This window comes from Mastomys coucha, unplaced genomic scaffold (genome assembly GCF_008632895.1).
Source record: "Mastomys coucha isolate ucsf_1 unplaced genomic scaffold, UCSF_Mcou_1 pScaffold22, whole genome shotgun sequence".
Classification (NCBI taxonomy): domain Eukaryota; kingdom Metazoa; phylum Chordata; class Mammalia; order Rodentia; family Muridae; genus Mastomys; species Mastomys coucha.
This window is the reverse complement of record NW_022196905.1, coordinates 261,646,350-261,672,089: the sequence shown is the minus strand read 5'-3', so window position 1 is coordinate 261,672,089 and position 25,740 is coordinate 261,646,350. Positions and strand designations below refer to the sequence as shown.

Genomic DNA, 25,740 nt, shown 5'->3' with positions numbered 1-25,740 from the left:
CTTGAGGGGAAAAGGGGACATACACCCTAGGATCCTCTTTTTTCTCTAGAGTTTGGCCTTTTTCCAGGCTGCAGTCCCAAAGCTTTCTTTAGAACCTCCAGATGAGACTTCCCTAGACCTTATTCCACAGGATCATTCTTCCAGAGGGCAAGGGTAAAGACATAGAAAAGCAGGAGGAGCCTGTGGGGTACCCACGGAGACCAAATCTAGACCACAGAAGTCAAAGCAAGCATTAGAAACAAACACCAACAAACCCAAGTAATGAGAAAGGTCTCTGCCCATTCATTGGGGCTCCCGGAGTCTGTGGACTGCCTTCCAAGATGGCTGCCATCACAGCCACATGTGCACAGCAGCAAGCTTCTGCTCTGAGAAGAAGGGTTGGCAGCACTGGGCATAACGAGGCCCAAGTGGAGCCAGAAAGGCCCTTCTCGTCCTCCCCATCCCTGTGTGCTGCCCATCTGCCTGAGTTCCATGGAATACTCTAATGGCAATATGACAAAAATCCGGTCCTGGCTTAAAGCCAAGGAGTGACTTGATCCAAGTAGCTGGCTCCAGAATCAGTTGATTCAGAGCTCCGTCCTGTTTTCATTTATAGCAGCTGTCTGTTCATCATGCACTGTGATGAGAACAACCCTCTCTAGACCCTTGGGTCTTGGCTCAGCTATTGAAAAGAGCCCCTGTTTTTTTGTTTGTTTGTTTTTTGGTTTTTGCAGGACAGCGCATGTTGAATGTGCCATGCTAGGTGCAGCTTGAACATAGGAGCACACCACCACAGTGACACATTCCTCTAACATGGCCACACCTACTCCAACCAGGCCAAGAGAATCTATGAAGCTACATGAGAATGCAGATGCCAAGAGCATTCATCCTGAACATTGTGGCACATGTGTCCGCAAGCAGAGAGGTACCAGGTATGAGGCAGGCAGCTAGAGTATTGTGACTGTGAGCTGTCTTCCTCAGAACCTTGGTGTGAAAAGCTAGGCCCAGCTTGCCTGCCTCAGACCATCAAGAGAACTAGGAAGGAGGTCACCCTGGAAATGAAATGCAGAGCCTGTCCTGCGAGAGGCAGGGAAGCAACAAGCTCTGTCCCACTGTTTCTTGGGTGAAAATTTAGATGCAGATATTCATCAGGCTTAGCAGTCCAGCCAAGAGGCCAGGATGACTCCACTCTAGTATTCAGGGGTGGGAGGAGCCTAGAGGTGGAGGCCTCAAGCCCACAGGACTGGGATTGCCTGCAGAGAGGAGGAAGGAGAACTTGTAACACAGGGCACTGAAGCCAGGAATTAACACAAGATTAGCAAGGATTCTACGACTTCTGGGTGTGGTGACACACACCTTTAATCCCAGCATCAGGAAGCAGAGGCAAGTGAATCTTTGAGTTTGAAGCCAGCCTAGTCTGCATAGTGAGCTCCACAATAGCCAGGGCTATGTAGAGAGACCCTGTCTCAAAAAAAGAAAAAGGAAGAAAGGAAGAAAGAAAGAAAGAAAGAAAGAAAGAAGAAGAGAGAGAATGAGAGAGAGGAAGAAAGGAAGGAAGGAAGGAATATAACTACATGGGAGCTCCAGGGAGGGTCTGTCTGTCTATCCTGGCTGCAAATTTAGTTGCTAAGAGCAACCCAAGTCCTCATACTGAAAGGATAATTGAATGGCCACAGCCACGGGCACTGTCTCCAGACTTCATTGTAGATGCCATTTATAATGGTTGTAAACACAGCAGCAGCAGCCTTGACTTTGGACTTTCTGTGTGTCCCCAGAGTGAGAGTTCCTATAACAACACTGACTTTTTTTCAGATTTATTTATTTATGTATATGAGTACACACTGTAGCTGTACAAATAGTCATGAGCCCTCATTGTTGGGAATTGACTTTTTTAGGACCTCTGCTAGCTCTGGTCAACCTGCTCACTCTGGCCCAAAGATTTATTTATTATTATAAATAAGTACACTTACTGTGTAAGTACACTGTAATGCACCAGAAGAGGGCATCAGATCTCATTATGGATGGTTGTGAGCCACCATGTGGTTGCTGGGATTTGAACTCAGGACCTTTGGAAGAGCAGTCGGTGCTCTTATCTGCTGAGCCAGGTCACCAGCCCAAAAAGTGACTTTTCCAAAGACCCCATGAGCTGGAAATGTCACTCAGCCTCTGAGATGCTTGCCTAGTATTCACAAAGCCCTGAATATGATCTCAAGTGCTCATAAAACTTAACACGATGGGGCATGCCTGGAATCCAGACACTTGGGAAGGAAAGGATGGATCAGAAGCCACAGGTCATCGTTAGCCACATAGTAAGTGATCTAGATAAGACAGCCTGATGTGGTAGGGAACTCCTGAAGCCGTAGTAGCACTGGGAGACAGAGGCAGATGGGTCTCTGGGAGTTCAAGGTCAGCTTGATCTATATGGAGAGTTTCAGATCACCCAGTGCTACTTGGTGAGACCTTGTCTCAAAACAACAAGAAAAACCCAGGAGGTCCCAGTGGCCTAGAAGCACTGTGCCTCAACAGCAGAGAAAGAAATGTGAGGCAAGTCCTGGCACTTGCCACATGCCCAGAAGGGCTGACAAGAAGGCATAAAGGGTGGCAAGTGTTCTGGATGAGCCCTGCCTGCTGATGAACTGTGTTCACCCTGGGGCCAGCAGGCTGGCCTCCTAAAACTGAGCACAGGAATGTCCAGATTAGTCCCCTAACTAGAGAAGGATGCACAGCACAGATGCGATGGAAAAAGGAACCTCCTACCATGGGGTGAGAGATACATATGCGGGACAACACAGGCCATTGAGAAGAGGGCCATATCCTGATTCCATGCACATTAGGTCCAAACCCCAGCAAAATAATAGGTGATCTTGGGACCATCTGAAGAAGTGGGAGCACAAGGGTGCTCCCAGGAGGTGCTCCAGACCACAAAGAGGCACAGATACTTGTCTCGGGCCACAATAGCTAATGATCCAGGATGGACACAGGGCTGTTTTTGGATGAGTCCAGCAAGAACTTAGGATGGAGCTGAGCCAGTATGAGCAGGCTCTCTTGGGAATATAGATGGGAATTGGGAATGGGATGGAGTCTTAAAGGACACACCGACCCTCTGCCAGACTCTCCAGGAGCCTGGACTACTCAGTCTAGGAAAAAAAAGAAAAACTGTGTGAGCCAGAAAGATCTCTCTCTCTCTCTCTCTCTCTCTCTCTCTCTCTCTCTCTCTCTCTCTCTCTCTCTCTCTCTCTCTCTCTCTCTCTCTCTCTCTCTCTGTCCCTCCCTCCCTCTCCCTCCTGTCTGTCTTCTCCCTCTCCCTCCTCTCCCTCCTCTCCCTCCTCTCCCTCTTCTTCTTCCTCTTCTTCCTCTTCTTCTTCTTCTTCTTCTTCTTCTTCTTCTTCTTCTCTCTCTCTCTCTCTCTCTCTCTCTCTCTCTCTCTCTCTCTCTCTCTCTCTCTCTCACACACACACACACACACACGATGACTGAAATCTTCTTGGTATCTATCAGCCTGAAATCCCACCAAGAATCATATTAAGGTCTAAACCTCAAGCCTGGCCAGGGTCAGGGTTGTAGCACTAAGAGCACTGAGAAGTGGCTGGCTTTGGATGTGTCTTAGGACATGTCCCCAAGTCTCATCTTGGTTGCTGAAGTAGATGCCCCCAAAGATAGAGCCCAGAGCAAGGGAGGATTCCCCTACTGCCTCACAGGGACCTCCTTTAGCACAGGGCTATTTCTCAGGGATATTCTGTTCAACATTGGTGATTCTAAGAGGATTTAGTCCACTAACCCTTGGCCATCAGTTCCCCCACCCACAGCCTAAAAGGACACGGAACTCCTAGCACCCCCGAACAGATGCCTTCTTAGCCTAATTCCTCTGGCTAAGATTCTCTTATACTTGTAAAAGGGAACCTTCTAGGGTTGAGGCTACCCAGGGCAAACTCCACACACCCACCTTAATGCCTAAATTTTCATGCGTGTGGAGAGGGGCATAGCTCTCTCTTGCAGTGGCCTTCAAGCCCCAGTATTCATTTGCAAACTGAGCACGATGACATACCTGTTCAACAGAGATACAGGCTTCACCTAGACCCTGCAAATAACGTGCTCCTCTCTAAATCTGGATGATGTTGTTGCATTAAAACCCCATAGAGTAGACCAACTCCCAGTGAGGCTGGAAGAGTCTTGGAAGAGGCTTCAATTGTTAAAGCAACAGAGGTGTGCAGCCCTTCACAAATGTACACATGCACATTCAGATGCATGGCAAAATTACACACACACATGCACATATTTGTGTGTATACAGACACATGCCTAAACATGCATGCATCCGTAACCAAGGCTCTAGACTTTGCAGAAGGCCCAACTCAAGACTCTACTGTGTATTCTTGGCTAAACGCCTTCATTTCTCTGAGTTCAGCTCCCCCTTCCATGCACGCACTCACAGTAGGCCATCACGTGGGGCTGTTGTTGAACTCAGCTTTGTTGAGGAACAAAGCTGCAGGCAGTGTTTAAGCAAGTGCTTAGGGATTTCTGAGGAGGGAGGGATACTCCACCGTGCACAGGCACTAGATCTGGTGAGAGGAGGCGGGGAGGAGAGGGAGCAGGGAGGACACACTCCTAGGACCGGCTGACTGCCCACCCATAAGGGGCATCCACAAGCAGAAGGCCAGGCAAGGGGCAGGTGGCAGAGGGAACAGCTTCACTCACAGCTCTTGTGTGATTGGCCGAACTGTGTGGGGCTTGTCTGACAGCTTTTCAGCCCCCACACCAATTACAGGCACTTAGTCACAGGTTCCTGCCCGCACTTCCTCTCAGCAGCAGGAGAAAGAACAGCCTTGATGGGGCTAGTCCTTCCCACCCCCTCCATCCCAGTCTAGCTTGGATGAGGAACAGGATGGACACTAATCCAGCCGGGCAGAACTTGGCCTCTGAGGCCCAGGGGGGCTCTATAGGAGGGACAGTGGGGGTGAGAACACATTTAGAACATGGAGGATGAACCTTTGGAAGCTGGCTGTCCCCTTAGACTAAGAAACTGGTACCTCGAATCAGCTGAATGCCACCTATCCAGCCTCCTCCTGGCTTTATGTTATGTCAGGGTACAAGGCAGGTCAAGCTCAAGTGTGGAGCTTCAAAGCATAAGAAATACGGATCCTTCCATTCAGTTCAATAAGGCAGTTATGTGGCTCTGCCCGGATGTCTCTCCTCTCTTAACAGTGACATCAGCCAGGGCTGAGTCTTAGCTAGCTGAGAGAGGGTGACCACAAAGGGTACTTATTCTCATGACACTGGCCATGGGCTGCTCCTGTCATGGTGGCTCCTGGGGGCTAATATTTCAACTGAGCAGGACAGTATGTGGTATTAGTAGGGGTTTTGTTTATTTGTTTTTGTTTTTCAGGACAGTGTTTCTCTTTGTAGCCCTGGCTGTCCTGTAACTCAATCTCTGGACCAGGCTGGCCTTGAACTCAGAGATCTGCCTGCCTCTACCTCCTGAGTACTAGAATTAATGGTATGCACCACCACCCCCCAACATTTTTGTTGTTGTTGTTTTTTAAACAGGGTCTCATTATGTAGCCTTAGCTGGCCTAGAATTTACTATGTAGACCAGACTGGCTTTGAACTTACAGAAATCTGACACATTCACTTTCTGAGTTCTAGGACCACTTAGCAACTTGGTATTTTAATATCCTAGCTGCAGAAGTGACATTGGAACCCAAGACACTCAAATTCAAAAGGACAGAATGTAAGCCTATCTTTCAGTGGTACACTCAAAGCCCTGTTAAGTAGCCATACCTGTCTCTGGCACACAAAGAACAAGTATCAGACCCCTCAGACAGAAAGGCCCCATCTCAGGCCAAAAGCTGTTAAAAGTCCACAGGTGTGACAGCTAGAGCTGGTTAGACTGATGCGCCAGTGCCTCCAATCCTGCAGAACCTGTAGAGAAAGGCTGATCCCATAGCATGCCTGAGTCAACCCCCAGGCTGAGTCCCAGTGGGGTGAGCTGTGGAGCTTTTGGCCCTTCTAGGACCCCTAGTTCAGCCAACTTGGAAATTCTTCACCCAAGTCATTCCCGTGCTATATGCTCAAGAGTGAGGCTCCAGCTTAAATTGGAAGATATCCCCGAGTATCTGGGAACACACTCTATTCGCCTCGTTGGGTTTGTTTCACACAAGCTCCTCTGGATTCCAAGATCATATGGCACATGCTTTAAAGTAACAAAGGGGTGGGGGGTGGCTGGAGAGATCACTCAGTGGTTAAGAGCATTGACTGCTCTTCCAGAGGTCCTGAGTTCTAATCCCAGCAACCACATGGTGGCCCACGAGCATCTGTAATGAGATCTGATGCCCTCTTCTGGTGTGTCTGAAGACAGCTACAGTGTACTTATATACAATAAATAAATAAATCGTTTAAGGTAGCAAAGGGGGTGAAAACAGGAACTTGGCCAATCAAGGATGTACTGGCCCAGCCCCCATCTGCGTCTGACCCAGGCAAGTCCACTAATATGAGCCTTGATTTCTTTGTGAGGTGAGAGTCTAGGACTTGCTTCTGGACCAGGTTCCTCAAGTGCTGAAAGAAATTCATCTTCTCCTTGCCTTGTGATCTCTTTCTCACCCCTCTGGCCAGCAGCTATCCCAAGCCCTCCACCACTGACTCTTCTACATATATAAACCCTTCCCCATTCTCTCACTGGGACCCCCCAGATCCTTCACCAGAGAAGAACCCAAACAAATCTGACAACTGTCAGGCTCTTGCACTGTGCGGACTGGGTCAGACATGGCTGACACCCTGGGCCCCCAACCTCCCACCCTGATGGTGTGTCTCCTTTCCCATAGATCCATGGAAGGTACATTTCTCTAGTGTCCTCTCTGTCCCCCAAAGAGACCAACATCCACAGGCCCTTCCGGAATCGTAGCCAGGTTACCATGGTGATGCCTATTATCCGGGCTTAACAGGAGATGAATCAGTAGCTAAAAATAGTCCCAGAGTGGATAGATAGATTGATAGGTGGGTGGGTCTGATTCGGGGTTAGGACAATTTGTTTTTCTCAGACAAGATAATTGAGAGGAAATCTCAATTAAAAATCCACCCCCACTCAGACAGGTGGAAGCTGCCCTCAGCCGACAGCTTGTAGCACTTGGTGAATCCTGGGTGTAAGCCAAAGTCACTCGGGCTGCTTCACCCTTCCTAACACATCCGCTGAGGGGACCTCCTAAAGCCCAGGGCCACAATCCTGACTGGTGTGGGTGACCTGGTCAGCCTGATTCTAGGGACGTTCGTGCCAGATCCTCTGAAGCAAGAAAGGCACAGGCTGTGAGAATAAGGGGAAACTTTATTATACCCTAAGCCACCTCCCACAGACCCCACAAGCCCCAGGGTCTCAGGTATGGGCATAGGTTGGAGTGGCACCAGACAGGACAGAGAAGCCTACGGGGGACAAACCACCCCTTTACCACCCTTTCCATAGCTGAGCTGCCAGGCATGGTCCCACTCATCCCTCTGGGCCACGTTGGTCTCGAGGGCTCTTCTGAAGTGGTGCTATGATTGACACCTGATGTACAGGAGAGCGAGCTCAAGCAAGAGGGGGAGCATCTTTGTAGCTCCTGTTCTTTCAGAATATCCTGCTCCATGTCTGTTGGATGCAGGGAGGCTCAGATATGAGGGAGCTGCTGGTTTCTGTCCCTCCACAAGGCCTGGATTTCTTCATGTTGGGGAACAGGCCACAGACACAGGCCAGCAGAACACAGGAGCAGGGCTAGGTGATCAGCTTCTGTGGGTCTCTGGGGGCACAGGAGATACTGTAGATGGACGTCCTGCTCAGAGCCCCCTCCCCTGACATCCTCATGGTGCTGAGCTGGCACCAGCCTCTCCAGTCTGGGTGCCAAGGCTTCGAGGAGGCAGCTCTTTGTGGCTGTAGTACTCAACAACTTGCTTTGGCACCTCCGCCAACACACACTTGGCCAGTGCCGCAGGGGATGCCTGGGTTCAGAGACAACATGGTTACATCTGAGGGCCTTCTAGATCCTCATCCCCCTATTTGGGTCACGGTCCCAGGACTCAAATCTACTTAAGGGGCATGTGACTTGGCAGTCAGTTGAGCTACTAAGGACACAGACTGGAAATGCAACCACCGAGGCCCTAGACTGTCCTAGCGTGAGCTGATAGAGTTGTCTACAACTGTCCCCAGTATGTCTGTGCTGGGGACATCTCTCCCAGCACAGCAGGGATTGACAGGAGGTAAAGTGGGGCCACCAGGTACACCCTCATGCTCTTTCATGAAAATCTGTAATGTGTATATGTGAGGTAGTCCATGTGATATGCTTACTGTAGAGTTGGCATGAGGAGCTATGTGCCAGATCACAGAACCCCCACTGCCTTCTCGGTGTCATAGATTTTAGGGTCAGAAGCTCACTGCTCAGGCAGTCCTCAGGGTAGAGACTGACTAGGAGCCATCCCTAGAGCCTGCTCTTCTACCTGACAGAAAAAGTGTGGGGCCATATCCTGAGCAAGGAAGCCATGCGTGCAGGGAGCAGTGGGGACCACCCCCAGGGCCCAACTCTTAATGCCACCCCCCCTTCCAGCCACTTACGTTCTTGAGCTCACGGAAGGGCACAAACTGGACGATGTCTCGGAGTGCAGGCTCGCCCCGTGGGGAACGCAGGACTCCATCATCCCCGTCTAAGATTTGCATATCCGTGAAGTCAGCGTTGCCCACCCCAACGATGATGACAGACATGGGCAGGTGGGAGGCACGCACGATGGCCTCTCGAGTGTCTGACATATCCGTCACCACACCATCCGTGAGGATCAGCAGTATGTAGTATTGCTGGAGGCATCAGAAGGAAGTAGGGGTGCTGGCCTCTGAGTCCTCCCAAAGCCACATACATCACATCCAGCTCCAGTCCCCCCACATGGAGGACCCCTGCTGTGTGCCCTTCTCCAGAGCCCAGGCTGTTTTTGTTGAAGCACAACACAATACTCACAACAATCCTAATCATAAATTACTGTTGGCCACTGTGCGGCATAAAACTCACTCGGCACTCCACCTATCTTGGTGCTGCAAAACCCACTTTATAGACAAGACCACCTAATCAGGGTTTGAACCCAGGTCTCACACCAGAGGAGGACAACTGGATAGACTCGGCCCCAACACCCTGACACCAGGGTACCTAGTCCATACTTCAAGAATGACAAGAGTTGGAAGTGTTTCAAACAGAAGTCCATTCTCATTGTCAAGAATACAATACCTAGGGGGCCTAGAGAGATGGCTCAGGGGTTAAGAGCACAGTCTGCTCTTCCAGAGGTCATGAGCAACCACTTGAGCAATTCCCAGCAACCACTTGGTGGCTCACAACCATCTGTAATTGGATTCAATGTCCTTTTCTGGTGTGTCAGTGACAGGATGCTCATATACATTAAATAAATAAGTCTAAAACAAGCAAACAAACAAAATAATACCCAGCCAGATGTGATGGTGCACATCTAATCCCAGCAGTAGGGAAGCAGAGAAAAGCTGACCCCTGAGTTCCAGGCCAGCTAGGAATACATACAGAGACAACAGAGGGCTCAGTGGTTAAGAGCACTGACTGCTCTTGCAGAACACCTGGGTTTGATTCTCAGCACCCACGTGGTGGCTCCCAACCATCTGTAGCTCCAGTTCCAGCAGATCTAGTACCCTCTTCTGGCCTCTGTGGGTACTGCATGCATATGGTGCACAGCCATACATTTAGGCAAGAGACTCGTACACATGTAAAAAATATTACAAAAAAAAAAAATGCTTAAAAGCTTGGACAACTGGGGTTGAAGAGACAGTTCAGCAGTTAAGAGCACAGACTGCTGTCCCAGAAGACCTGGGTTCATTCCCAACAACCACATATAAGTCCACAACCATCTGCATACATACAGGCAAATTACTCATAAAGTTTTTAAAAACTCCAGTAACAGAAACCATATAAGTAACTGGGGGTGAGGGCTATAGCCTGTGATTCTAGCCCTCAAGAGGGTGAGACAGGAGAGATGCTGCAAATGTGAGGCTAGCCTAGGCTACATAGTGTCCCAGGCCAGCCTAGGCTATAGAGTGAGGACTGTCTCAAAAATAAACAAAACTAACAAGATCCTCTAGAAATAAAACAAAACTTTCCTAGGCTGGCAACAAAGTTTGTTTCTGCTTACTGTGTAAAAACTGGGCTCAATGACCCCGCACCAAATAAAAATAAATTTCCTGAAGGTAATGCCCATACTGTGGTCAGGAGAGGTGATCTTGGTGCCTATAAGAGGCACCTCAATCTCAGGACATAGATGCTGATGTCTGAGGGTCAGAGTTACAATCTGCTCTCAGAGATTCACTAAACGTTAGCCAGCCATGGTGGCTCACACTCAGCATTTAGGAGGCAGACACAAGGTACTGCTGCAAATCTGAGACCAGCCTGGCCTCCCAAGAAAGTTTCAGGCCAGCCAGGGCTACAGATGAATACAGAGACAAACAAATAAAGAGTAAAGCTGACTGTAATTTCAGCACCCAAGAGGCTGAAGCAGCAGCACTGTAAGATTAGGGTCAGCCTGAGATAAATAACAGGAGTTTGTCTCAAACATACGTGTGTGTGCACAAACATCCATGCACAAAATGCATGTGATGTAGAACTGAGATGTGTAAAAGCAGCATTCAGACAAAGCACATAAGTAAGCAGATACAGCGTTTCCTTGTGAGGTAAGAAAAGGAAAGCTGAACTCGGGGGACTTGCCGAACGCATGAGTGTCCTCAAGCCTCTGAGCATTTAAAGATGGGTGTAATCATAAATTTCCACCTGTGCGTGTGTTTTATCACAACAAAATAGTTAAATCAGTTTTTTTTCAAAACATAAGCAAAATGAAGCCCCACACCCATGACACAAATCAGCCCTAGAAAAGAATATGACAGAGCTCTTGGCCATGTTGTTGGGACTTTCCTCTAAGTCTGAGATTAACTCAAGGTGAAAAAGTGAAAAAAAATAATTTTTGTATTTTTTTTTTGTTTTGTTTTTTTGAAACAGGGTTTCTCTGTGTAGCCCTGGCTGCCCTGGAATTCACTCTGTAGACCAGGCTGGCCTCAAACTCAGAAATCCACCTGCCTCCGCCTCCCAAGTGCTGGGATTAAAGGCTTGCGCCACCACCACCCAGTGAAAATGTTTTAATTCAGGAACAAGGGACACGTGGGCATTTGTTGATCAAGTGTGTAGATCTATGGGAGCCATCTTGCAATTTTTTTCTATATATATATTTTTTTGTTTTTGTTTTTGTTTTTTGAGACAGGGTTTCTCTGTGTAGCCCTGGCTGTCCTGGAACTCACTCTGTAGACCAGGCTGGCCTCAAACTCAGAAATCTGCCTGCCTCTGCCTCCCAAGTGCTGGGATTAAAGGCTTGCGCCACCACCGCCCGGCGGGACCTCAAGTCTTAAAAAAATTTTTTTTCCAAGGAAAACCAAAAGCATAAAAGTTATTGTTAAGGGGGGGTGCACTCATCAGAAGACAAACTGGCTAGGTTCACCACATCCGTCCACTCTGGTCAGCGCTGCCTAGAGCCCAGGATGATGGTCGTTAGAATCCCTCCCTCCTGGAGCACAGAAGAATCCTGACAGTCAGCCCTGGAAAGGGCTGCTCTGCTGGTAGTGTGTAGCAGCCCCTGACAGAAGACAGGGCTCCTGCCCTCTACACCGTCCTCCCTCTCAGAGTGCTTCTGGGTAGCAGGACTACTCATGACCAGAGTCTGGGGGCTCCAGATGGAGTCTGCAGGGTCACAGAAGATGTAGGGGTCAAGATGAAGGGGACAAGCAAAGTCCAAATCAGACCACACCTGGTGGGATCTGGGGACAGGTAAGAGCATGGACCTGCTAGGGTTAAATAGCAGGAGGGGCTGCCTTTCATGCCCTGCCAGACGTGGCATACCCATGACCACCCTGCAGACATGGGCAACATGGTCCTTTGAGGAGGAAGTGACTTAAGCTATGACCTCTTAAATAATTCAGAAGGACACTTAATAATCCCAGCACTTGGGAGGAAGAGGCAGGCAGATTTCTGAGTTCGAGGCCAGCCTGGTCTACAGAGTGAGTTCCAGGACAGCCAGGGCTACACAGAGAAACCCTGTCTCGAACAAAACAAAAAAAAAAACACAAAAAAAAAAACAAAAAAAAAACAAAAAACAAACAAACAAACAAACAAAGGACACTTAATACATACATATATGAAGGGGACAGAGGCAGGAGGAGGTGGGAAGGAGGAGAGGATGAAAGGGATCAGGGAGTGCAGAGGAAGAAGGGAAGGAAGAAAGGGGCAAACTGGTAGCTACCACAACCCAATGGATGGCCGAAGTCATGCGCTAGTCTGGTCACTTAAACATGATATTATTTTTTTTTTTCAAAATGAAAAATTAAGAGAAAGCAGCAGGCCAGCTGTGTCCCAGCAACACACACAGGGCTACAAAGAGCAGACGATAACCCTCAGAAAATGTACACACTGAGGATGCCTAAAAGAAAGCTGATATGTGACACCTGGAGAGGTGCAGAGGGACAGGAGGGAAACTGAGGCAAACCTGTATTCATCCTGGATAGCCAAGGGCTGACTTTGAAGCGATTCATTCAGCCCTCTGCCTGAACTAAAAAGTGACTGTCTAGGGGTTTGAAGGAACCAACAGCTCATCCTACCCCATACTGCCTGGCCACCTTTGCCCTGGACTCTACCCAGATAACTGCTTCCCTGGCTCTTCACCACGACTACACACACAGTTAACGGGTGCCACAGCTGGATGCGTGCAGTCCCTGTCCCCAGTCACCTACAGAAGCCTCCCCTGTGCGCTCCTCGGCTGCTGCCATGCGGGCCACCTTAGAGATGATGGGTGCCACATTGGTGGGGCCATAGAGCTGGACCTTCGGCAGGCAGTTCTGGTAGGCCTCTACCACGCCCTGGATTCCTGTAGGGAACAGAGGGGTGAGCCTGGCCCGATGCAGCACTATGCCAAACCCACCTCCCGCTCCTACCTTCACACTCATCGTCCTCAGGGTTGAAATTGATGGCAAAGTCGTGGGACACCTGGTGGGGACAAGAGTCAGACAGGACCTTCCCAGGACACACTTGACTCCCACTTACTAGGAGAAGCTGGGGCCCGTGTGGAAAGACCTCCATGGAGAGAGGAAGTCAAGAAGGAGGCAGACAGACAGACAGACAAACTAATGTTGGAGTTACTTTAGTGTCTGCATGCAATAGCAATGCATCTTCTAAGGTACATTAAAGCAATAAATCCCAGTTGAATTCTCACTTTCTGATAAGAACAGGCATCATGCTTAGAGCTCTACCCTCTAAAGGACCAACAGTCAGTCTCTGGCCCATAGGCCAGGGTCTCCCTTCTCTCCACATCCCAAAAGGGAATGGTGGCAACCAGGGTTCTTATAACCCAACACTCTCCTTCCTGGGGAGGTGAAGGCCTAGGCAGAAGGTTGGAAGTAAAGATAGGGGTCCCAGCCCAGGGCTCTCCTACCTCATACTTGGGAGGGATACGGGCTCCAAATCCCAAAGCAGAAAATCGCTTGTCACTGGAAAAGAGGCAAAACTGATGGCTGTAGGAGCCAGGTTCCCAGGTGAGTGAAGTAGACACTGGAGAGAGACTAGGAGGCCTGGGCCTTGCTGGGTCAGAAGAAGGGATTACAGGTATGCCACAGAGGGGAAACTTGGGAACTGAGCTCAGACATCTACAGCACAGGCAGGACACGGTAGAGTTGACACCAGAAGACTGGGAACTGCTCCCCGGTTCTTTCCTCCAGGCCTGAGGTCCCTGACCTAAGGTTGTTTAGCTCCTGATGGGCACCTAGTTTGCCCCACTATACTCTCTGTTCTCCCATAGAGAAGGAAAGTTCCATGGTCAGGGAGCTCAGGGTGGGGATCTGGGCAGTGGTGTGGAGCTCAGAGACCAGACCATCTGGGTTTGCCCTCAGCCCCTTCCTAGTCAGTCACCTCAACCTCCAATGGCTGCATTTTTCTGCCCTATAAAATGATTTCCAACCCAGATGTGTGTCACAGTGAGGGGTATGTGGCCATGTTAGAGACATAACCCATTCCCCACCCCATCCCCTGAAGGGTCTGTACCTAAGGTCAGTTGAGCTGCATGTCTACTGGGTCTACTGCCTGTCTCTGCTGGATCACTACAAAGATGCTCCCCCTCTTGTTTGAGCTCATTCCTTCTACACGTCAGGTGTCAATCAAACACCACTTCAGAAGAGCCCCCAAGCCCAACTTGACCCAGAGAGTTGGGTGGGAGCACACCTGTCATAATCCTGGCAGACCTCGCCCACGGCCACCAGTGCCCTCAGGTACTCATTGGGCTGGTACGGGTTAATGTGGTGGAGGGAACAGCTGTTCCTTGGATCGCCATTGGAGGCTGTGAAGTCGATGGCTACCTGCAGGGGCCAGGGTGATGGGTGTTACTGTATGCCTGCGCCCTCCCCCACACACACATGCACGGGCACAGGATACCCAAGCCCAGCTTGATGTTAAGAGCCTAGCATCTCAGCTTCCCCAGCTCTATGCAGGATTGACTGTTCACTGGAACTACACACTATACCCTAGGGCTCCCCAGACCCTGAAAACCCTGTGTCACCCTTGGAATCCCAGGATGCCATTGACCCTGTCTTCTGGGAGAACCTTTGAGCTGAACTCCTCTCAGAGGGACAAGACCCATGGAAACTCTCTCTCTCTCTCTCTCTCTCTCTCTCTCTCTCTCTCTCTCTCTCTCTCTCTCTCTCCTTCTCTCCCTCTCTTGGCTTTTTGAGACAGGGTTTCTCTGTATAGCCCTGGCTGTCCTGGAACTCACTCTCTTGACCAGGCAGGCCTCGTACTCAGAAATCCGCCTGCCACTGCCTCCCAAGTGCTGGGATTAAAGGCATGTGCCACCACTCCCTGGTTAACTCTCTCTCTCTTAACTGTTATGGTCCCCTCTGTACCTTCTACCTCATCATTTCAAGGCTACCTTGGGTGTGGCTCTCTATTCAGCAGCCCAGCAGAGCTGTGCATGAACGCAGGTATCAGAGTCTGTGATGGATTCCCCTGGACCATCGGTGTTCTGCCCAAGGCTAAGCCAGACAAACTCTACAGCCCTCATTAGCTAAGTGCCCACTCCTGTTTTCTTCTTTAAGGTGTTTTTTGTTCTTCTCCTGTCCTTATAGTTTTGTAAAAGGTAAGCCCCGGATGCAGCTGGTCCTGAGCTGATCCTGAACGCCTGCATCCTTTCCTTCATCAGCAGACACAGGGAAATGTAAGAAGAGAACAGTATCTAGGAACCTGACCCTCTCTGTTTGCTCCTGCCCTGTTGGCTAGGGGCAGCCCTGGGTGGGGCTGGGGGACAGGACCCATAGACTCACCGTGCAGTGGATCTGGCAGCCACCCATGATGTAATCCAGGAAGGAGTGGACCCTGTGGAGCTTCCAGACAATGCGGTTGGCAAAGCCACTCCTGACCCCTCACCCCACCCTACTCCACCCAGAGGAGCAGGTCTGTGTCAGTGGGGGAGGGAGTCTATTGGGCATCTCTCCTCTAGACTCTGAAGTCTGTAGGAGCATCTTCCCCACTCCCTCCTCCCTCACCCTTCCCAGGTATTTCAAGACCCCACAGTGAAACCCACTGCATCTCAGAACTGTACCTTTGAGAATCATCTAAGAACTCGGAGAAGCTAATTCCACCAATCCATCTCCCTAGGGGTTTCGGGCAGGGCAGAGGCTCACCTTCAGGTCTGCCAGGATCACCACCCCAGAATTCTTGTAGTTGCGCTTCTTCTGTTTGTACTTGGCATTCACACAGTCCCACTGGGCCTGGGACAAGGACAAGGACAGGCAGAAACTCCACCCAGAGCAGCAGTATTCAGGCCCCTCCCTCACAAGGACCAGGAGCCTGGATGTCCCATGGGGGCCAGAAATGGCCTCTGTGGGGACATACTCATTTCACAGGGGAACAGTCAAGCACACAGTGGAACAGGGACCAGCCATGTAGATGAGGATATAAGCAAGATAGGGGCCCAGGTTAGACCCTGCACACACTGCAGCCTTGGCCAACCATATTTTGAACTGACAGATCTTCCTCGTGAACACCAGGGCCCAAGAAAGAACCCAAGGAGACTCTCCCAGCATGCCCACCCAGCTCCAGAGGGTTAGGCGGGTTCCAGGAAGGGTGCCCCTCCCACCTCAACAAGCAGAAGGACATGGTTGCTCACATGGTCACTTGCTTGCAGGCCCCTGTTCTGGCCACGTGGTGGATGTCACTGCTCTTTGTCACCTTCATGCCTTCTCTGGGGTCGGGTAGAATGACTAGCCTCTCAGACACCCTCCCAGAACCTGTGTGGCCCGAGATGGGCCAGCCACTCACCTGCTCCCCCTCAAAGGCCTTCTGCATCTCTGCGAAGGTGGTGGTGAAGTCGCCAATGAAGTCATGCTTTCCTCGGGAGTCATAGTCCCAGACCAGGCACTGGGGAGCCCAGGCCTCTCAGTGGGGGTGTTCCTCTGAGGACCTGAGACCCTCCCAGCCCCGGGCAGGCTGTCACTTATCATTCCCCTCCATGGCCTTCCCTTAGCCACAAATCCTAACTCTCCAAATTCTCAGCGGGTCTGGAGGAACTGGACACCTGCCCTGGCCACGCCCCATGACCACGCCCCCCAGCTCCCCTACCCACTCCAACCCTGACCCCATTTTCGGCCCTGCTCTGTACCCCATCCCCACCTTCAGAGGCCGTGTCTCTTCACAGCTGCAGAGTGAATTCAGGGATACCTTGAAGGGTTCCCACACTGGGTTAAGGTTATTCTTCACTACCTGTGAGCCAGAAAAGACTGACCTGGGAGCGAACCCCAGGGAGCTAGGGCCCAGGGAACTCTGGAATCCTTAGGCCACAGGCCTCTCAGCTGGGGTACAGGGCTCTCAGAGTTTCAGCTGTGCAGGGGCATTTGGGTAGCAGCCTGTATCCTGCCCCATGGAGACTGGACGCAAACAGAGCTGGTATAGCCCAGACCCTCCCAGTCTCCACTCCCTCCATCCCTGACCCTAATAGCTTCTGTCTCACGCCAGCCACCTGGGCTGTTTTCTCCTTAAATAGATTCTTTTCACTCAAATTAATTTGTCTCAAAAGGGAACTCTCTCCCCGCTGTAACTAAAATCCTGTTTCCCTGCAGGAAGAAGCAGGTATCCCTAAAAATAGGACCGGTAACAACAAAGCTGCCACGCTAAATTTGGGCGGACAGAGAGCCAATCCAGCCAGCTGTTGCATCCATTGAAAGAGAGTAGAGGACCTTGGAAGTAAAGACGCCCCCCACCCCAGCCACGGGGTCGTGGCATCACCCTGTCCCTCATCTGGGAGGATGCTGGGCCCATATCTGGTCCCAGAGCCCCACTATCATCAGGTACGACCCTCACCTCTGTCCTGTACACCAGCTGCTCACTCCCGTCGTCATTGACCCGATATAGCTCTAGGAAGGGGTCCGACTTGCTGAAGAGGTCCTGGGGCAGCAGAGGGTGAGCCAGAGGGCTAGCCAGCTGTGGGCCTGAGGGTGGCTCCATTCCTTACTGCTGGACCCCTGCTGGCTTCATCCTTTGCAGTAATTCACCCCCTCCCCACAGCTCCAGTTTTCCCAGGCATAAAGTGAGTTGGAAACACTCCCCAAGAGCTTGCCTTGACAAGGACTCACCATTTGGAGCCCTCACTGGCTTCACCCATGGGAACCCTTACTTAGCCTGTCCCCAGGTGTGTTTCCACAGTCCCCACTAGTCCCCTCTCCTGCTGCCAGGTGTCTAAACAGTTGTTCACACCCCACCAACCCACCTTAAACATCTCAAGGGAGATGAGGACCTATGCAAGGTCAGTTTCCAACCCATGAGAGGAACCAATGAACCAGGCTCAGTCCTAGTTCAACACAGTGACCTCTCTGCCCTCCCTGGGCCTCTCTCCCTGTCATTAAATATGTACCCTGCTGGAGGTAGTCTGAGGGCCACATGCCAAGGCATGATGCAGAACAAAGCTCTCTGTCGCATATCGCAGTGTGTGTGCATGTGTGTGTGCGCGTGCATACCTATATGTGCTTGTGTATGTGTACCTGTGTGTATATATGCGCATGTGTGTGTATGTGTGTGTGCATGTGTGTGTACACGTATGTGCGTGCGTGTGTGTGTGTGTGTGTGTGTACGTGTGTGTGTGTGTGTGTGTGTGTGTGTGTGTAGCTGGGAGGGTGACGGCCATGTCTGTGATGACTATAAAGTGTCACGGTTAACAGTGAACGTAGTGACCAGGACTGTGACAGCATCATGCCAAGGGCTCCACACACAGCTCTCATGTCACTTGCTTTCTGAAGCTTAGAGGCCAGTGCTGAGCAGGAACTAGGTTTCCACAGTGAGTCAGCCTGCAGGAGGCTCAGAGCCCAGCATGCAGGGAATCTTGGCCTCACCTTGTCATCCAGTTTCCGGGCCTGGAAGGAGAGCTCCACATAACCGTTGTTCCCAGAGATGTCCTCTGCTATCACCTGGGTGTGTCACAGGGGACCCATGGGCTCCAGGCCATCAATCTCACCCCCCTGCCTCAGCTGCCAGGGGTCTCTGGTCTCTCCTAGTAGCTACACAGCTGCAGTCCCTCTGAGGCCTCCCTATCACCTCCTCCCAAGACAGCCCTGCCCGCAGCTCGGGGCCTCACCGTGATGGTGGATTTGCCAGCATTCCTGCCAAATCTCAACAGCAATGGGCGTGTCATTTTCTTCTGGGCCACAATCTGGAAACCAAGAAAGCTAGGCAGGCTTAAACGAGAAAGAGGACATTGCTCGGCCTCCTGGACTCACTCTTCTGCTTTCAGTGGCTCCCCACCTCCCTTAGCCTCTGGTGGCCCTACTGCTGGTGTCTGAACATTCTACTCAACTTCTATCACTCCTGGGCCTTCCCCTCATCTGCCTGAGGGGTAGACACGGGGGAGGGGGGTGGCACCAGAAGCAGATGAATTCAGACATCAACCATCCACCCTTAGCCAGGACCTCACTGTGCAGCCAGCCTGATTCTACTCATCAGTCTTCGGGTGAGAAGCCTTGCGGGGTGACCGGTTAAATAGCTCTGAGCTCTGGACCCCTCCTGTCCCAAATGAGTCAGAGTGGCTGTGAGATGGCAGAAGATGCACACTTGGCTTTTCTACACAAGCGCCTGCTTAGAGAGGGCCATGAGGCTATGGTCCCAATGCTCAGTTCCTGGAGAACTCGTCTCCCACCTTGGGCCTCCCTCGCCTGTTGCACTGGGTCCATAGCTCACCCACAGAGCAATGCACCCCTAACCTAAGGAGGGAAATTACTTCACACAGGCCCAGGCTGCACAAGGCATATCACCTGTTCAGTAGGTGCAAGAAAGGGACAAGACAAAGTGATTCCTTTTGGGCAGCAAGACCTGGTCTCAGTAACAGGCCTTCACATCTCCCTGAAGAAGGCTCTGTATTCAAGGGCCCAAGACGGTCTATAGGGTAGCTGTCACCTTGACACCCAGGAGTGGCCTCTAACTCATATTTGCTACTAGTTAATGAACACCAGAGGACCATGGTAAAAAGAGCTACAGATCGTGGCACCTGACCAGTCGGCCAAGCTGACGTTAGGGCCGAGAGTGCATGCTGATGTGTTCAAGTTCAGCATCTGTATGTGGCCATACGTGCATCCACATGTGGTCATGTATGTCTATGCCTATATATGTTCATGTAGCTCAGTGCTGCCCGGACTGTGGTGCATGTGTGCATGCATGTGAAGCATCTGTGACTGTATCCACATGCGTTTATACCTGTGCCATCTTCTGTAGGAACCAGGGAGTGCGCCCCACTTCATCTCAGCCACTGTTACATAAAGTGAGGATGGCAAAAAGATCTAAAGAGAAGGAGCCTTGACCAGGCAGCGGTGGGGATGAGTCACACACATGATGTCGGAATGGAGAACCAGACATCCAGAACAGGCCATGTGGTTAACACACAGGAAACTCAAAAACAGAAACAGCCAAGGGACTGGCCAGAAAGGGCAGCCTACAGGGTGACAGAAATGCCCACCTAGTCGGGTGACAGCCCCGTGAAACTGTTCATCACAGTGCCTCCATGTTATCTACAAATTATTCCTTAATGTAAAGGGCGTCCTGTGGCAAGGTGAGAAGGCTGTACCACGGAGCCCAGAGCTGAGAAGAGGGAAGTGCTTGTCACATGGGCAAGAGAGGAGGAAAGGCCAAAGATGGTGACTCCTGGCTGTCAGCGGAGTCCCCTGGAAGGGTTAACCTCGTGCACTGCTCCTCCCAACCCCAGCTATGGGGAAAACCATGGAGTCTGCCCCCTGCCATGCGTGGTATAGAAGCCAGAATCGAAAATGTTAGAGGCAAATACTGCCACTGGGCTGTGCATCAGACTCAGGAGGGCTTGTGTGCTGCTGTAGAAAGACAAACACAAGGAGTAGAGCGGGCAGAACAGTGTGTAGAGTGTGTGGGGGTGGGAGACGGGAGCGTGCAGAGAGAGAGGAAGAGATTGTGAAGCCAGGATCTTACTATGCAGCCCAGGCTTCTGTGGACCGGGCAGCAGCCCTCCTCCCTTGGCCTGCCAAAGCCTGGGATTATAAGTGGGAGCCACTACAGCTGGCTGTGGTTTCCTTTTTCTTTTTGTTTGCTTGGGGTTTTTTCTTCTTGTGTCGAATCAGGATCTCAAGTAGCTTAGACTGGTTTATGTCTTAGATTTGATATGTGTCTGATAATGGCCTTGAACTCCTGACCCTGCTGCCTTCAACTCCCAAATATTAGAATCACAGGCATGTACTACCATACCTGGTTTGTGGGAGGTAGTGGATGTGTATGTGTATCTGTGGGCGTGCATGCTGTGTGTCTGAAGGCCACAGTAGGACATCAGGTGTTTTGTCTGTCACTTTCTTCCTTACTCAGTGTCCCTTACAGAACCTGGAGCTAGATTGGTGGCTAACAAGCACCAATAAATTTCTGGTCTGTACCCCTCAAAATTTGTGAGTGCTGGAGATTTGAACTCATGTCCTCATGTTTGTGCAACAAGAACTCTTACCAGGTGAGCCATTTCTCAGTTCTCCTTTTTTTTTTTTTTTTTTAAAGACAGTCTCATTAATCCATGTTGGTTCCAACTCACCATAGAGCAGAGAAAAATCTTGTTATTATTATTTTTTTGGAGGCAGAACCTCTCTCTATGTAGCCTTGGCTGAGCTGGAACTCACTATGTAGACCAGGCTGGCTTTGAACTCACAGAGATCAGTCTGCCTCTGCCTCTTGAGTTCTGGGACTAAAAGTGTACATCACCACCAGGTGGTGGTGGCACACACCTTTAATCCCAGCACTTGGGAGGTAGAGGCAGGCGGATTTCTGAGTTCAAGACCAGCCTGGTCTACAGAGTGAGTTCCAGACAGCCAGGGCTATACAGAAAAACCTTGTCTCAGGGAAAAAAAAAGTATACATCACCACTCTAGATAATTTTGACTTTCTGATCCTCCTGCCTCTACTTCTTTTGATGTTTGATGTGGACATCAAACCCAGGGCCCTGTGCAAGTTAGGCAAGCACTCTATCAAATGAGGTATATTCCCCACCTGGCTATTTTCAAGGAAAAATTGTATGTTTATTCACGCATGTGAGAACACAACTCTGGATAGGACTAGAAGGGGCTGGAGGGAGATGTGCTAGAACAGGCATGTGGGAACACAGGTGCATGCAACCCAGCTCAAAAATATTAAAAGTGAGCCTGGTGGTGGTGGTGCAGACCTGTGATCTCAGCACTCAGGAGGCAGAGGCAGGCAGATCTGGGCTACAGAATGAGTTCTAGGACAGCTAGGGCTACACAGAGAAACCTTGTCTTGGAAAAAAATTAAAACTGGTACGATATTTCATGCCTGCAATTTCAGTGTCTGGAAGATGGGAGCAAGAGGATTCAAAATTCAACATCATCCTGGGCTCCATAGGGAGTTCAGGGACAACCTGAGCTGTATGACATCCCATGTTTACACACACTTCTTTAAAAACAAGCCAACAAAATCTCTGAGGGCTGAAGACACCGCTCAGCCGTTGAGAATACTTGCTGCTTTTGCAGGAGGATTCAGATTTGGCTCCCAGCACCCATACAGAGGCTAATAACTATCTGCAACTTGGTTTCCAGAGTCTCTGATCTCCAAGGACCCAGGATAAGTGTGGTGTCCAGACATAGTTGCATGTAAAACACCCATACTCATAAAATAAATAAACCATTAAAAAATAAAACTGATAAGGGCCCTGGTTGGCAGCACACACCTTTAATGCCAACACTTGGGAGGCAGAGGCAGATAGATCTCTATGAGACTCAGATCAGCCAGGGCTACACAGTGAGACTGTCTGAAACAAAGAGACAACATAGCAACAACTAGTAAGGGAAGGTGGTACACTCCTGTAACAGCAGCGCTCAGGGCTGAAGCAGGAGGATCTCAACCTCAAAGACAGCCTGGGCTGTTTCAAACAAACAAGTGCTTTAAAGAAGAAGTGGAGGTGGGCAGAGCCAGATGCTCCACTCTGCAGAATCCCTGAGCTGAGGGCATCGCTGCCCTGGAAGCTGCTCCTATCTTCTTCCCTTCCAAGATGTCGGGGTACTCACTTGGCCCAGGGTACACTCCATGCCCCCTAGGAAGTCATCATCCTGGCAACTCAGCCCACTAGGCCCGTGGGTGTCATACACCTCAAATCGTAGCTTCTGCACCTCCTCGAAGTAATAGTCGACAGTGAAGACCTTGGAGAACACAGGATGCAGGCTGCTCTTCACCACCTCTGTTCTGTCCACCTGCAACAAGCCCCATCCTATGAGCCAACCCCGCAGGTGGGACCTCCGTAGAGATTTGTCTGGGTTCCTGCCATCCCCCACTCCCACTCACCTGTACCATTCCAAGCCTGTTTTCCATCCCTGGAGCCCAGCTCCCACCTGCATATATAGGGCTGCTTGCCCAAAAGGGTTGTACCGTACGCCAGTGATACTTGCGTGCCTGGGATAAAAGCGCACCTTTCCCCTAGCCAGCCACAGGCTGCAGTTTCTCCGCATTCTCTCATGTTCTGCCTACTACTGCCTTCCTGTCTCCACATTACAGATGATATAACACTGAGGCTGAGGGACCAGCAGGGTCATACTTAAGGACCAAGAAGTCAGAGTCAGAATCAGATTATAGCCCTGGCCAGGGCAAGCCTAATGTGGAGACATTTCCCCAGCACTCCACTGAGTGGCAAAGAGATTTCCCAGCTAGAAGGACTTGGGTTCACCAGATTCTCCCACTGAGTTTAGCTCCTTCCCCCAGAACATATACCAATGGCAAACCTTAGCTAGTAAACTATCAAGTCCCCTGCGCGTGGAGACTCCTGCATGCCAGTCTGCCTGGGCCCTTCCCAGCAATGTATGTACCAGGCAGCAATCAATCCAGGAACACTACGAGAGGACCCGGGTCACAAGATGGCCCTTAAACAGACTGCAGCAGAGCAGCCCCCTAATACCTTCTTGGGGTGTGACCATATGCTTTTGGGCAGGTCCTTTATCTTCTAGGGCAGTGAACCACAGGACTTCTCAGACCCAGAGCCGAAGGAACACTCTGAGATACAGAGTTGGTATTATGTGGGGTGCCACGCATTAATAGGGGGTCCCTAGGATATGTCTTCCCCTTCACTCTCTGGATCCCATACACCATCCTCAGTGCCCTGGATACCCCACAATAGTCACAGAGTCTATCTGATGTCTTTTTCCTGGCTCTCCTCCCATGCTTCCTGCACATGACTGCCACAGCCAAGCGGTGGTGGCTCAGAGCTGCTGTTGGGGGTGGGTGGGGCACTCCTGCTTGAGTAAGACTCAGGTTCAAGTCTTTATGCCTGTCAGGCCTTCCAACTAAGGTTTGTCCCTGTTTCCCACCCTTGAGATAAAGCCAATCCCATGAGAATTGGCGACTGAGAAAGTGTTTTATATACTCCATAACACTGGCTATATAAAACACTAGCCCAGAACATGGGCAGAATCCTGACTCTACCCCAGAACACGGGCAGTACCCTTCCAGGAGCTAATGAGAACTGGTGACTACAGAGAAGCCCACTTTCTGAAGACCCCAGCTACTCTGGGTTTATGGGTGGCCAGTGGAAAAACCCCATGCTGGAGGCAAACACTCAGATCTGGGTTGGCAGGGGCATTAAGGAGTGGGGAGGGGCTTTCAGTCCTCAGCAGGAGCCACATGCATGCAATTTGTGGTTTCTCCTAAATCGTGGTGAAGAGACAGGTTGTAATCCTTTAACCAGGGCATCTTAAATCTGAGCGATGGAGTCCCTGTCCAGCCCTGCCTAGCTCCATTCTACCCAGCCAGCAATGTCTAGCTCGCAGCCCTAACACCACTGACCACCTGAGCTGCTTCACCAGCGAGAAGCTCATGGCTACTGCAGCCAATAGAGGGGGAACCCTATGACCTTAGACAGTCCCTATACCTGCCTCAGGCAGTGTCCCCACTCCTAAGCCGCACTCCCTCCTGCGCTCCTTAGTCTAGCCTGGGCGCTTCACTTTAGATCTCCAACCCCAGGCTGAGACCCTGGGCTGCACTTCTGAGCACTTTCCACCGAGGCTCCTTTCTGCCGCTGCTCCCCTGTTGCCCTGCCCTTCCTCGCAGCAGGCAGACACCCCCTTTTTTGCCCTGGCAGCCCCAGTTTCGGAACACCCTTGCCAGCACCCCAAATCTCAACTCACACTTAGGTCTTTAGGTGCCCAGCTCTAGTACACTGGCCGCCCTACCTGTAGCCACTGGCCCTGTGCCTGCTGCAGCAGCACCACGCTGGGGTCGGACTTGGTCAGCGGGTCCCGGTCCAGCAGGTGCCGGCAGCTCAGCCGCAGCTCCACCTTCGAGGCGCAGGGTGCAGGCACCACCCCCGGGGCCACCGCGCGCTCCGAGTCGCCGCTCATGCTTCAGACTCCGCACTCGAACCGGTGAGCGCCCGCCGGAGAAATGGTGGCCGGACCAGGCGTGGCCGCGCTTCCCCGCACGCCCGCCGGGCGCGGGCACACGTGTCTCGGGCGGCCGCCACACAGCGGGGGCTGTAGAGCGGCGATGCAAGCGGGGAAGGGATGGAGGGGACCGCGAAGGGGCGGGGCCGGGGTGGAGCCACCGGAGAAAAGCACGGGGACCTGGCAGGGAGCAGATAGCCCAGAGAGCCGCCCCTTGGAGAAGGGTTTCGATCCCTTCACTGGAGCTGAGAGATAGGGTCTGGGTTGCACGCGTGGGATTATGGTGTCTCTATAGGGTTCATCGGTTCTGGAGGCTCCGCGCTTCTCGAACCTAGGCACCGGGTTTGCTTCGTCTAGACAGCCTCCGAGAGAGGCCCAAGCGACCCCAGAGTCACACCAAAGCCCTATGTCCCACTTGGGGTTGTCACCTAAATCAGTGAGCAACTTAGTGGGCGTTCACTGTTCGCCCGGCGCGACCTGGGATCAGGAAGGGTGTCCCTGTTTGTAGGCCAGGGGCCGGCAAGGAGATCTCACCAATCTCTGGTCTATGGCTGAGGGTCAGAGAGGGACTAGGAGCGTTCTCTCCCCGCCACGCTTACAGGGCGCTTCCGCAACCATTCCCCCCAGGTGGAACGGAGGCTTCGTTACCCCTCCCTCTTGTACCCTCCCTCTCCTTCCTAGAGAAAGGCACTCGGAAGAGGAGGTGTTGGCTCGGACAGCAATCACCCCCCCCCCAGCCCATTCTCTTTGCCAATTTCTGCTTAAATATAGGGCAGAAACCAGACCCAAAGCCATGGC

General features: G+C 51.3%; 1 protein-coding gene across 2 annotated transcripts; it reads right to left on the bottom strand.

Annotated features, from left to right (window-relative positions):
• Positions 1 to 7,273: 7,273 nt before the first annotated feature.
• Cpne7 (copine 7) lies at positions 7,274 to 25,050 on the bottom strand. Of its 2 annotated transcripts, none has more exons than XM_031341713.1 (15): positions 24,733 to 25,050; positions 22,582 to 22,764; positions 18,645 to 18,719; positions 18,403 to 18,477; positions 17,378 to 17,461; positions 16,691 to 16,780; positions 16,340 to 16,438; positions 15,703 to 15,789; positions 15,343 to 15,402; positions 14,249 to 14,382; positions 13,467 to 13,521; positions 12,970 to 13,021; positions 12,769 to 12,902; positions 8,551 to 8,787; positions 7,274 to 7,940 (listed from the first exon to the last, which is right to left on the bottom strand). In XM_031341713.1, the coding sequence occupies exons 1-15, from the start codon at positions 24,898 to 24,900 to the stop codon at positions 7,803 to 7,805; spliced, it is 1,671 nt and encodes a 556-aa protein (XP_031197573.1). In that variant the 5' UTR covers positions 24,901 to 25,050; the 3' UTR covers positions 7,274 to 7,802. The 2 variants fall into 2 exon arrangements, with proteins under 2 accessions (XP_031197573.1, XP_031197574.1); XM_031341714.1 differs by having other exon boundaries at positions 15,703 to 15,783.
• Between the last annotated feature and the right edge of the window lie 690 nt (positions 25,051 to 25,740).

What these genes read in the sequence shown, in the direction of transcription:
- Cpne7 (XM_031341713.1), bottom strand. Translation starts at nt 24,900, where the DNA reads ATGAGCGGCGACTCGGAGCGCGCGGTGGCCCCGGGGGTGGTGCCTGCA. An exon ending in CACAGGGCCAGTGGCTACAG is followed by an intron (nt 22,765 to 24,732) that starts GTAGGGCGGCCA and finishes GGCTTGTTGCAG; the next exon opens with GTGGACAGAACAGAGGTGGT. An exon ending in TGATCCTGGCAGACCTGAAG is followed by an intron (nt 15,403 to 15,702) that starts GTGAGCCTCTGC and finishes ATTGTCTGGAAG; the next exon opens with CTCCACAGGGTCCACTCCTT.